Consider the following 12,590-nt stretch of genomic DNA (forward strand, 5'->3'; position numbering starts at 1 on the left):
GTGTTTCTAAATGACAGTGTCTAAATGACCACTCCTACTGAAACACCATAGACCAGTGCAGTGCTTAATTTGAGACGGCGGATGCCAGTGCTTGGCACCGCCACTTAATTGCCGGCACCACCACTTAATTTTCGGAACCTGCACTTATGACAACTGCCACATGGTAGTGCTGCTTATGCAATTTAAAGATGAGGAGAAGAACTGCTGTTTGCTAATTCAATATACATTAAAAACAACTAATACGTGCCACCCAAGCTATTCTTAAAGCTTTACAAAAATTAGTACCAAAGCACACAATAGTAGTCAATAAGTACTAATACATTTGCACAAGTATTAGTGTTTCAAAATGAATAGGAATGTATAGTCCATATCAAATATTTTTTTCTTTCATGCATAGTTTTATTCTTTGAACATTTCAAAGTCTTGATACATACAGATAACAGAAGCAGCCGACATGTGTTTATAGCGTGCACTTGTTTGGCAGACAACCATTGTGAATATCTAAACCAACCAATAGACGAAGCAGATATAAAAGTTGCAACTCGCGCATTGCCCAACCAGAAAGCGCCAGGGCCGGATGGGCTCCCGGCCAAATTTTATGAAGAGTATATCGACTTGGTCGTGCCTCCCTTATTGGAGATGTATGCGGAGGCACATGAAGCTATTGTGCTGCCGCCATCTCTCCGCCAGGCACTAATTATCCCAATCTTAAAAAAAGACAAGGCCCCAGATGCTTGGGAATCTTATGGACCATTGTCATTAATTAATGTAGATGCCAAGATTTTGGCAAAGATACTGGCTACCAAATTGCAACCCCTCATGCCTAGCTTGGTACTCCTGGACCAATCAGGTTTTATTCCAGAACGATCTACGTCCCATAATCTGAGGACTATCTTTTCTATGTTCCACGTTTAGGTTCCTGAATTTCCCGCCACTGCGGCGATGTTAGACGCAGCAAAGGCGTTTGACTCCTTAGAATGGACTTACATGTACCAGATACTACAACACATGGGGTTTCCGCTATTATTCCTCGGTTGGGTTTGGCTATTATATACGGATACATCCGCATTGGTGCGTGTCGGGGGCTTAACGTCCATACCATTTAAGATACATAGAGGCACTAGACAGGGGTGCCCTCTGTCACCCTTACTGTTCGCACTCGCGCTCGAACCGTTGGCCTGTATATTTCGGTAGCACCAGAGAACCGTCACTTAATTTCCTACAACGACCGGTCGGTATCTCACTCTACGCCGATGACATGGTCCTGTTCATAAGAGACCCGAGACGGTAATTAGCAGAGGTATTGAGGGAATACATAAGAATCTGGCTATTTTCAGGAGGCAAATTAATTGGAATAAATCAATAGTGATACCCCTCACAGCTAACACGACCCCTCCGAGCATAGAGTACTCCCCAGTGTGGGCCACAGACTCGGTGAAATACTTGGGTGTCTGGATACATCGCAACCCAGAAATAGTAATAAGAGAAAACTACGGCAGAGCATGCGCCTCATTAGACCAATAGATAGATAGATGGAACCTGCTGCCACTCTCCATAGCTGATCGCATTGCCATCATCAAAGGAGTTGTTCTTCCACACTTTCTATACTTATTTAGTAATATCCCGATCAAGCTGACACAACAATTTTTCAAGGAGGTACGAACCTCACTCATCCGCTTGATTTGGGTGGGAAAACAGGCCAGAGTGAGTTGGACCACACCAACGCTGGAATATGCTACCGGAGGTTTTGGTGCTCCTGATCTTTTTATTTATTACTTGTGTGCCCAAGCACAAAATGCATACTATTGGTTCCGACCTCATGCGTACACTCCACATGTTGCGGTGGAAAATGGAGATGCCCACCCCCTTCCCCTGTCGGGTGTTCTTACACACACACACACACACACACACACACAGAGGCACGCTGAAAACAGATATCAACTCATTAGGCACGACTATTGCAGCATGGCAGACGATAGGTAACATTGCCAACAAACTTCCACTATATGCACCAGCGTTGCCCATCGCGCATCACGCTGCACTCTCAGTGACACGGGAGGAGGGCTCACTTCGGGCGCTAAGAGAAGTGGGCATGGTAACCATGCAAGATATATATCCAGATGGACACTTTCTCACCATGGAATACTTGGCTCACATTTCCAACGTCTCGCATTTGTTCAACTTCACTATACATAGGCTAAGACAAGCTGTTAAAGCTCACTATATAATGTACCCCGCTGAACCCCCCACGCTTCGAGCTAGTCGCATCTTCAAGGCGTAAACTGGTAACAAAACTATATAGAGAGATACGAGATGAGAGGGTCCCCAAACCGGATAAAAGTCTGGCCCGTTGGAATGATAGACTAAACTCACCATTGTTGGAATCGGAATGGGAAAATATTTGCAAACAGACAGGTGCCCTTACGCCAAACGGCAACCTGCGCATTATCCATTTTAAGTATGTACATCAGATCTATCATACTCCCCTTAAATGACATAAATGCGGCCTCAGGGAGAATAGTAATTGTAAACGTTGCGGTCGCCCTGACGTGGACTTCTTACATCTCGCTTGGGAATGTGGAAGAGTGATGCTATTCAGGGAGGATGTATTGAAACACATACACAAAATGACTGAGATTACGTTGCAATGTACACCAATCGATTTGTTTACTATTTACTTTACCCAAATTAAAAGGAGCACTTGGTAAGTGTGTGCGCATTGTACTGTTAATAGAGAAGAGTTGAGTCGCTTTACATTGGGAAAGTAGCCCAGCTCCAAAAACTGAACACTGGTTGAAGGACATGGTTTACTGTAATGAGAACCTTGCATTATATGCAGAAGAACTCCCTGTAACGTCTAGGCCCAGGTACATATGGGAACTTCTACATCAATATATGCAAAGATTGGTCATCAATAACTTACAAACTGATATATTCATGAAAAGGTCAATCACAGTTTAGTTATAAGGTTTGTTAATGCTATACTTTCTAGCAAGGCAGACGAATTGTACGCTTCGCTTGAAATGTCAATAAACAGATTAAAAAAAAACTTTAGGAACACCTTCATTTTTAAAGATATGGTGCAGAGAAAGTATAACAATATGATAAGGTCTCTTCAAAAATCAAAAAGTGTATTTCAATACCATACAGAACCCTTTAACATTAGGACATCAGATTATATCAGTGCATTGAGAAGTATCACCTTTTTAAGTGATAGTTTTCAAACATATATTCAGAAAAATTCATTCTTCTACCCCACCCTGAAAACAATGCCAATAGAGAACTAAGAGGCAAGTCAGTTGTTATGTGCACTCTTGTGTGACCGGGTGCCTATTATACGTGAACAACATTAAGTCATTCATTTTGAAGTTCTCTTATATGCGATAATGAAGAAAAAGGAGGGAAGGTGAAATAAAACAATCGTCTGGGATCATACATTTTGGTTAAGTGGGGAAACTGGGATTAATCCCAGGATTTCTAGTTTCACATTGAACAATTCAGCCACTAGATTGATATGCTTTGCGTCCCCAACACCCGCCATACTGCCCCAACACCCCCCACACACACAAAAAACACAGCACCTTCATGACCGGCACTGTGCTAGCATTAATGTGGCCCTCGGTCACATCACAAACCAAACTTTGTGGCCCCTGGGGAAATGATTGCGAGTACCCCTGCTGCCATAGAACCTTCTTCCTGGTCTTTCTTCCTTTTGGGAATATCATTTTATTATATTTAGAGAGGCAAAATAGATATTGAGGCAGATAGAGCCTTGCTGGCAACAACGTGTCATTTATTTTGTCCTCACAGCTGTCTGCTTTTACACTGCGCGTAAGTACGGTATATACATAAATATAGAGTAGCGGGGATACTGGGAAATAGCTACCAATTTTTACACTCAGAATAGCTCCAAGCCCATTTTGCCACCCAAAATCGAGGACCTACTCAACAATCAACACGATAATGGATGCTTTAAAAAAAGACATAAACCAAACTGCTTGTATTACGTGCTACTGAGACGGTCAGTAAAATAATGATGCATACATATGAAACATTCACTGCTCCCACGTCATTGAATTCGCGCTTAACGCCGAACCCGCTACTGCCTGCTAATTAAAACACATACACACAGACAAAAGACGATCATGAATGCAGATTTGCTTGAACGGGCCCACATAATAAACAATTTTTTTCCCAACAGTAAACAGTATTTCAGAGGCAATTCAATTGAGCTAATGTTGACTGCGGGCCTCGCTTGATCCCTCGGACTGCGGGAGCCGTTTGCCAGCGAGGCTGGCAGGCGGACAGCCAATCCCAGCTGACAGGTTGTGATAATTGTATTAGCTGTCAGCTGAGCCTCGTTCCGCCCAGGCAGCGGACGGGTGCGCTCTAGGACCCGGGGGGAGCCTGCGGATCCGCCGCTCTCACACACACCGCATTGCCATTAGAGCGGGTTGAATGGCCGGCTCTCGCGCGCTGCCTGCCGCATCCTTTACGCTGGGGCAGCAGCCAGCGAGGGGAAGGATGAGGAGGCGGCCAGCTGGGTGTTTTATTGTTATGGTTTGCACGCCCCTGTAGACCCTCCTCCTGCTCCCGCCTCCTCTGGAGCTGGTATCGGCTGCAGCGCCTCTTGCATTTGCTGTCACCTCTGAATGTGGTATTTGCCATCTGCGGATTCCCTGCTCCGTCCGGCCGTGCCAGCTTGTGCCTGCATGGCTCCGGGTGGTGCATCGGACCAGACTGGGTGTGTGGGGTAGGATTCCGCCCTGCCACTGAAGAGGGTTGCTGCTTCGCGAGCCAACGGATAGGATCCTGAAGGGAGTAACCGAGGCCTCGCGCACACAGCTACGGGGTCCTCCGGGGGTCTGGGCATCCCCGGCATTGTGCGCGCGCACGGACCCACAGACCGGCCCGTTACCTCTCGCGGCACCAGGGGGTGACAGGTTGCGGCATCCCTGGCTGCCGCCTGCTCGTTTGGATTATCGTTCCGTCCTGCCTGCGGGATTATGCATGCTTGCACATAAAGAAGAAAGAATTGCACAACCGAGCCCTTCCTATTCATCCACTGGAGCGGGGTTTCATAAGGTGACCCATGCAATAACGAGAGTTCAGCCTAGGTTCTGCCTTTTTTTGGCATTCCCACCCCACCTTCCTTCTAGATGTTATCGCTCAGTCCAGAATTAACCCCATATGGTGAAGGCTGTGGTTTTTAGGGACCATCGACCAACACAGCGAGTAAAGACGGAATGCATGTGCTGGGGGATTTCTTCTGCTCTTTTTCTTAATTGGCGAAAGATGCACAGCTGGGTACCAATTTAGCCACTGCTTAATTTGTGCCGGTGGAAGGGAAGGTCGTGCAATTTCAGTTTTTGCTTTTCATTCTCTGGAGGAATTGGCTACAATGACTGTTCCAGGGGCTGTGGAGTCGTTCGCCTGAGTCTGTGCAACCGATGGTTCAAGGAACAGACTGTCTTTGGAGTCCGACACCCGCGCACCGCGAAGCGGGCCTTCCAGGAGCCCATGGCGGCCCACCGGAGCATCGAGCTGGAGCACTTCGAGGAGCGGGACCGCCGGCAGCGGCAGTCCCGGCGTGGAGCGGCGGGCTCGAGCACGGGCTCGGGCCAGAGCCGGAACGGGCTGGTGCCGAGCCCGGCGCACAGCGCCCACTGCAGCTTCTACCGCACGCGCACCCTGCAGGCGCTCAGCTCCGAGAAGAAGGCCAAGAAGGTGCGCTTCTACCGCAACGGGGACCGCTACTTCAAGGGCCTGGTCTACGCCATCTCCGCCGACCGCTTCCGCTCCTTCGACGCCCTGCTCATGGAGCTCACCCGCTCCCTCTCCGACAACGTCAACCTCCCGCAGGGAGTGCGGAGCATCTACACCATCGACGGCGGCAGGAAGGTCACCAGCCTGGACGAGCTGCTGGAAGGTGAGGACGGGCACCTGTGCCCACTGGGCAGGGAGGAGAGGCAGATGAACAGTGTTGTCCATACTTGTCTGCATTGTGATGTGTATTCCAAGGGGGGGGGGGGGGGCTTACATGGCAATGCGTAAAGGCCTCTAACTGTCAAGCAACCCAATGTCTTATGCAGGGTCGTCTCTACCCAGACCTGGTATTTAGTCAACGACACTGTTTACTGGGATTTGCAGGCCCTTTCTTGTGGTGAGAAATGCCAAAATCAAGCCCCAGAATACAAAACGTCTTTGGTTTAAAATGAGGCCTAGTTGAAGGTACCACATGTAACCTGTAAATTAGAAGCTCGTTATTTTTTTGGGAATGATTAATCCTATTTCTTCTAAAATGCAACATCCAGAACCTATATTTTTATACAATTTTATAAATGCTTTTACTTTACCTATCTGTTTTGTGTAACTTTTAAAGTGTGTGTTGTAGTTCAGTACAGTTAACTGGGTTTTTATACAGCACACATTCACCGATTACCTAGTATCTAAATGCTTCATGTGTCAACTGAATGCTACGGGTCGCCAAGTTGTGCTAGAGTTGCACGTTGTTTGCATAATGTTCAGCATTAATTTCTTGAGTTTGCTGTGTCTAAAGTACTTGCATTGTTGGAAAGACAGCTTCTCCGTGGAGTTCATATATTGCTACATCTCTCGCAGCCTGTGTTCTGTAAAAGCTTTAATGTATTGCCCCTGTTGCACTTGCAGTGACTGGACTATTTGTTTTCCGTTCCACGTTTTATTAGCCTAAGAGTGCATCTTTAGGTAGTCCATCAACCTGTGCTTTTTGTGCATTAGACACAGCAATCTCTGTGAGCTGAACCCTCTCTAATCATAGACTTTTTTTGAGAGTTTTTCCCCTGACTGCGTCTGGTTTCCTGGTGTTGAGCTTTCTGTTGGTTGGTTGGTTGCTAGAAATGCTAGTGTATTTAATAAACGCATGAACTGTTTCGGGTATGGCTAAAACGGCACGGCCTCCGAAAGGACATGGAGAGCAGGGGTGGGAGGTTTTCGGAAGCACGCGGTGCCACAAGTTTCCTGGAGCCTGGCCTAGATGTTGAATTTATCTGCATGTGATTGACGCTAACCCTGTAACATCAAACGACAACCACTATATCTTGCTGCGTTAGAATAACGAGTTGTCTTGTAATTTGAACCCCTCTTTCCTTAATTGCCACTTCACCTAATTACCACTTCCCCGACCACGTATGACCAAACGACCAAGAACAGTTTTTTTATTTCAATTTGCTGGCACCTGACTGTACAACCCCAGAGTGTAATCTTGTAACCTGCCTGTGCATACGCCTGCCTGTGTAACATTGTCTCAAAAACCTGGCGCTTGATGTTTGCATTTACACTGTTTATCACCGAAGCATCCATTGCGTCTTCACTGTAGAGTGACCGGTAGTTTTAGCTGGGTTTAGGCATTCCCATGGGAGATGTCGCTGCTGTGACTTCCTCTGGACTCATATGTTGAGTCCTCGGGCTTCCCACTTATTTACTTAAGCAGCCAATTGCCTTTTAGATTGCATTAGTTCATGTGCTAATGATGCTCGTGACCATATGCTCCAGAGGGTTTTCCCTGTTGCACTAGGTAGGATGAGAGAGCCCTTACAAATATTAGTCCTATTTTTTTCACATGTTCATGAGGATAATTGAAATTTTAATCATGTGGTTTTCGTTCGAGCTTGTTACGGTAATATTTCAAATTGTTAATCAGTTTTAATAAATTGTCTAGGCGGCTTGCTTGGAGAGAGATGCATGAGAGCCTGCTTAGTTCTGAGAAATCTCCATCCGAGTGGACAGGAGCATTTGGCGTGCCCACTGCGAACATGTTCCAGACACACTCCACAGATGGACAGTCTCAGATTCTCTGACCTTCCTGCTAGCATGTTTTTCTTTCAAAATCTATATGTGTGTTTTAATATTAATTAATAATAATCTTACAAATGCTTGCAAATCTTTTGCACTTACGGAGATGAAAAATTGTTTTTTCCCCCTAGCTTACGTCCTTACGTCTATAAATCCTTATCTTATTTAAATCCACTGCAGTAGCTTTTATCAAGTAAACAGTTTTTCACCGGATCAAAGAGTAACAGTGTATCAACAAATTGAAAGATAACATTCCTTGTAGTTAATATGATGGTAAATTATACTGTTCACCTTTACATTTGGGCAAGGAAAGATAACAGAAATACATTTCTGTCCTCTATTAAGGACCACTTCAATAATTGATTGACAGGCATAGCCGACACTCCCCAGGACCTGCACGGGCACCCTATAGTTAGGTGCGCTTGCTGATAGCCTTGCAGTAGGGAAGCAGTATGACATAGATATGACTGGCCATCCTGCAACTGGTGAGTCCCCTCCTTCATGGCACTAATGTGTCTATATGCAGGTCCTCTCAGAAATCCAGGCCACTTACAAGATTTTGAGGCCCCTGGGTTAATTAGATCCTGAAAAGTGGACATATGTTGTCAAAATTATAAGCTACTCATTTGAGCTTGAGGCTCAGGCCAAATGTACCTCCAGCCCCCGCCCCCTTGGGGACCTCTGCAGGGTTGGACTGGGAACCCAAAACAGCCCTGGCAAATTTCGTCAGATCAGCCACCATACAGAGAATAGCAAGCAAACGCAGCGGTTGCGCCTGACCATTACAAAGTGGTTTGGGGGGGTTCTCCCACCAAGAAAAATTTGGGAAAATAGTGCATTCTACAACTTATTTTTCAAGATATATATAATTATATATTCGTTTTTAAAGCATAGTAAATGTTGACCTTGAAGTGCCCCAGGATATGGCAATTTTGATAAGGGCTCTTTAATGATTCCCTCCAATAGCGCTTCTAATCTCTCCATAGCCCCTCTCTCACATGTATTTCATTTGTTTTTATAGCGCCTCTGATACCACACATACAGAGCTAACGAACCATACGTGTGCAATTCAGTGTATAGAAAATGTTACGCAAGACTAAGGAGACTACAAGGTGTAGGATTCACGTGTCATTCATACTGGTAGTCATTTTTTAAGAGTCCTTAGTCTGGGGAAGCATAAATTCAGGATTCAGAACGTAACACAGTGGCTAGCATTGACTTTACTAATAAGAATTTCTTTCTACCCAAAAAAACTTTTAGCAAAATTTGGATAATGAAAGACTGGGGAAAAAAAACATAAGTTTCTAACATAGATTACGATTGTAATTCATGAATTACACAGTAAGAAAAAGGATTTATGTGACAAACATTAACCCCCTGAGCTATGCACATAAAATATTGTTCTATGATGTACATAGTACACACTCTTTGCAGCAGGCATATGTGATATCATAGATGAGTCAAAACTGCTTTAAACAAAACTGCATTTCTCCAGTAGGTACATTAATCACCAGAGTTATCTTGGCACTTTTATTTTTGCCTGAAAACTGTTGCTTCTAAAACTGATCCGGTCCGGTCCTCGGATGCTTGATTCCGTTCTGGGAAGGACATGGCTTTTGTAGTTCGGACTGGACTGTTCCCATGGGGCAACAGGGTCAGAGCTGATTTGCATATCGCCATTGTCTAACCCAGGGTGGTGTGGAGTGCAAAAAAACGATGGATTTGGGCCCAGATCTTTTGACTGGGGGAGTGTGTGACATTGATCCACATTCAGTCCATCACTTGTTGTTTTTGCAATTGCCGCCCTAAGTGCGCTGGGGATGCCCAGACGTGGGTCCCAGGCACTCCACACCACTTGGAGTCAAGCTAGCCGGGCTGAAGAGAGGTGTTACCTCGAAACCGGTCCGGTCCTCGGATGCTTGATTCCGTTCTGGGAAGGACATGGCTTTTGTAGTTCGGACTGGACTGTTCCCATGGGGCAACAGGGTCAGAGCTGATTTGCATATCGCCATTGTCTAACCCAGGGTGGTGTGGAGTGCAAAAAAACGATGGATTTGGGCCCAGATCTTTTGACTGGGGGAGTGTGTGACATTGATCCACATTCAGTCCATCACTTGTTGTTTTTGCAATTGCCGCCCTAAGTGCGCTGGGGATGCCCAGACGTGGGTCCCAGGCACTCCACACCACTTGGAGTCAAGCTAGCCGGGCTGAAGAGAGGTGTTACCTCGAAACCGGTCCGGTCCTCGGATGCTTGATTCCGTTCTGGGAAGGACATGGCTTTTGTAGTTCGGACTGGACTGTTCCCATGGGGCAACAGGGTCAGAGCTGATTTGCATATCGCCATTGTCTAACCCAGGGTGGTGTGGAGTGCAAAAAAAACGATGGATTTGGGCCCAGATCTTTTGACTGGGGGAGTGTGTGACATTGATCCACATTCAGTCCATCACTTGTTGTTTTTGCAATTGCCGCCCTAAGTGCGCTGGGGATGCCCAGACGTGGGTCCCAGGCACTCCACACCACTTGGAGTCAAGCTAGCCGGGCTGAAGAGAGGTGTTACCTCGAAACCGGTCCGGTCCTCGGATGCTTGATTCCGTTCTGGGAAGGACATGGCTTTTGTAGTTCGGACTGGACTGTTCCCATGGGGCAACAGGGTCAGAGCTGATTTGCATATCGCCATTGTCTAACCCAGGGTGGTGTGGAGTGCAAAAAAACGATGGATTTGGGCCCAGATCTTTTGACTGGGGGAGTGTGTGACATTGATCCACATTCAGTCCATCACTTGTTGTTTTTGCTTCTAAAACTGATGCACTGCTACGAAACCGGCCCCATCTAAGAAAAGCCCCCCCCCCCTCCACCCTTCAAGCCTCCCGGGGAAGCGCCTGGTATTTAATGAATTTTGAAAAATAAAGAAAAGTACCAATCTACAATCAAGTCTTTGAAATTGCTTATTTTCAAGAAGCCATTCCTGTGATATTGTATCTGTTACTGCAATATAAATATTTTGCTTACTTTGCATTGACATAATCTGGTGCTGGGTCATCTTGTGTGTTAAAGTTAAAAGTGATCTGTGATCACTGAATTTGGGGATGTTTAAGGGTCAAATCCCAGACACCATGCACAGATAAATAGCAAGGAATAATAAGGCTGTACTTAGTAGTGATCTGTAGTGCCGGTCTAGTATAGCTCTGACCCTTTTTTTTTTTTTTCCGATTTGTTGTGAAAAACATTTTCACAATTTGTTTCCAGTAGAGAAAGGTAGTAAACGTATGCATTTGTCCACGCAATTTGTATTGCGCAAACATAGATAAACGATAGAGTGCTGTACAAAGTAAAAGTCAAGTGTGCAAACAAAGAACGTTTCTAGCTAGAGTGCTGAATCCTCGAAGTAAGGGAAGTGGACTATTTACTCTTTCGGGATTTGCTTTAATTTAAAGGTAGTGTCTTTTGCTGTTTCCTATATTGAAGAAGGATAGGAGAGGTCCCGATGCTTATGGAGATGTCACTCTAGATCCTGGCTGTGTAGATGGAGAAGATTTGCTGGCTAGTATTTTCTTTCTTACACTTCTCCATCACTGGACCAACTGTGTCCTGGCTGCGGGTGGGCGGAGAGCAACAGGAGTTGATGAGCTTGACACTTAGGCAGACATGTTGATCATGGTTGTTTTTCAGATGATGGAGCTGGTGTTGATGGTGATGTGGGCTGTCAAGGGGTGCCAGTGGAGTTTCATAATGATGGGGGTGATGTCCAATTTATTATATTTTCTTCTTCTTTTCACACCCTTGATAAGGCTAAGTCCATCTTCTTGACAGCTCAGATAAATGTGAATTGTATTTGAAATTCTACTGCCGCTGCTAATATCAATTAGGCTGTTCCATAGGACCATAATCAAATTTTATTTTCAGGAACAACAGTTCTTAGCAAATAAAAAAAGTGCATCTCTCTCAGTTTCGACTTTGCCTTGGAAGATTGTCAATATTACTTACAGATGATAAACTTGGGCTGGGAGTAATTCTACATATCGCACCACCCTTCTCTCTGCGGTGCTGTTGGTGATAAAACTGTCTGCTTGTCCCTTTCAGACTCACCATGGCCACATTCCACCAGACATCCATCAGCGACTTCACCTCTTTGGAGGACTTTCTTTATCGCCTTTGAAAGACCAACCAGATTAAAATGGAGAAAAATGTTTTTCCACCCTGCCTCCTCCAGGACTGCAGTGACAAAAGGAAGTTCAGCAGTGGCACATGGGTGGGTTGCATTTTCAAGGGTCAGAGCTCAGTGCAAATGCAATCCTGGCTGTTGAATGGAGACAAGAAGAAGCACAATGCTCTGCTCCAACTGGTGTGCCTGCGGGAAAATAGATGACAGGGGGAGTAATGAGGATCAAATAATTTGGTAAACATCGTACCTAAATAGCAGCACAATTGATATGCACATCCCATTAGATGAAGTTCTTAACCCAAAATAAAATTATGATTATTGGGAGTTTAAAAAATGTGAGTAACAAGGCTACCCCATCTAGATGGGTAAAGCAGAAGATAAGTGGATAAACCTGTGTAGACTCCTAGTAAAGGTGTACATTGCCTATGGTGAAACTAGAGATGCTTGGAGAAAGGCAAAATATTTGCTGAATCACAATTTTGATGTATGGACGAGGGTCCTACAGTGGTCATTGGACAACTTACCTGGCCACCATTGTTTATTTCTTTAATTTGTTTCGTTTACATTTGTTTAGCAAACAATAATGCTTTAAAAA

General features: G+C 45.3%; 1 protein-coding gene across 5 annotated transcripts in view; it reads left to right on the plus strand.

The window, feature by feature from the left end:
- The first annotated feature begins 4,396 nt into the window (after positions 1 to 4,396).
- DCLK2 (doublecortin like kinase 2) overlaps positions 4,397 to 12,590 on the plus strand; it is a 486,660-nt gene continuing 478,466 nt past the window's right edge. For 2 of the 5 annotated variants that reach the window (XM_078676909.1, XM_078676911.1), the window contains exon 1: positions 4,399 to 5,929. In XM_078676909.1, the coding sequence (XP_078533035.1) occupies positions 5,521 to 5,929 (409 nt within the window). In that variant the 5' untranslated portion in view covers positions 4,399 to 5,520. Of the gene's footprint in view, positions 5,930 to 12,590 lie in introns of all 5 variants that reach the window. The other 3 variants (XM_078676910.1, XM_078676912.1, XR_013607189.1) reach the window with 2 other exon arrangements.

Source organism: Lissotriton helveticus, chromosome 2_1 (assembly GCF_964261635.1).
Source record: "Lissotriton helveticus chromosome 2_1, aLisHel1.1, whole genome shotgun sequence".
In the NCBI taxonomy this organism is placed as follows: Eukaryota; Metazoa; Chordata; class Amphibia; order Caudata; family Salamandridae; genus Lissotriton; species Lissotriton helveticus.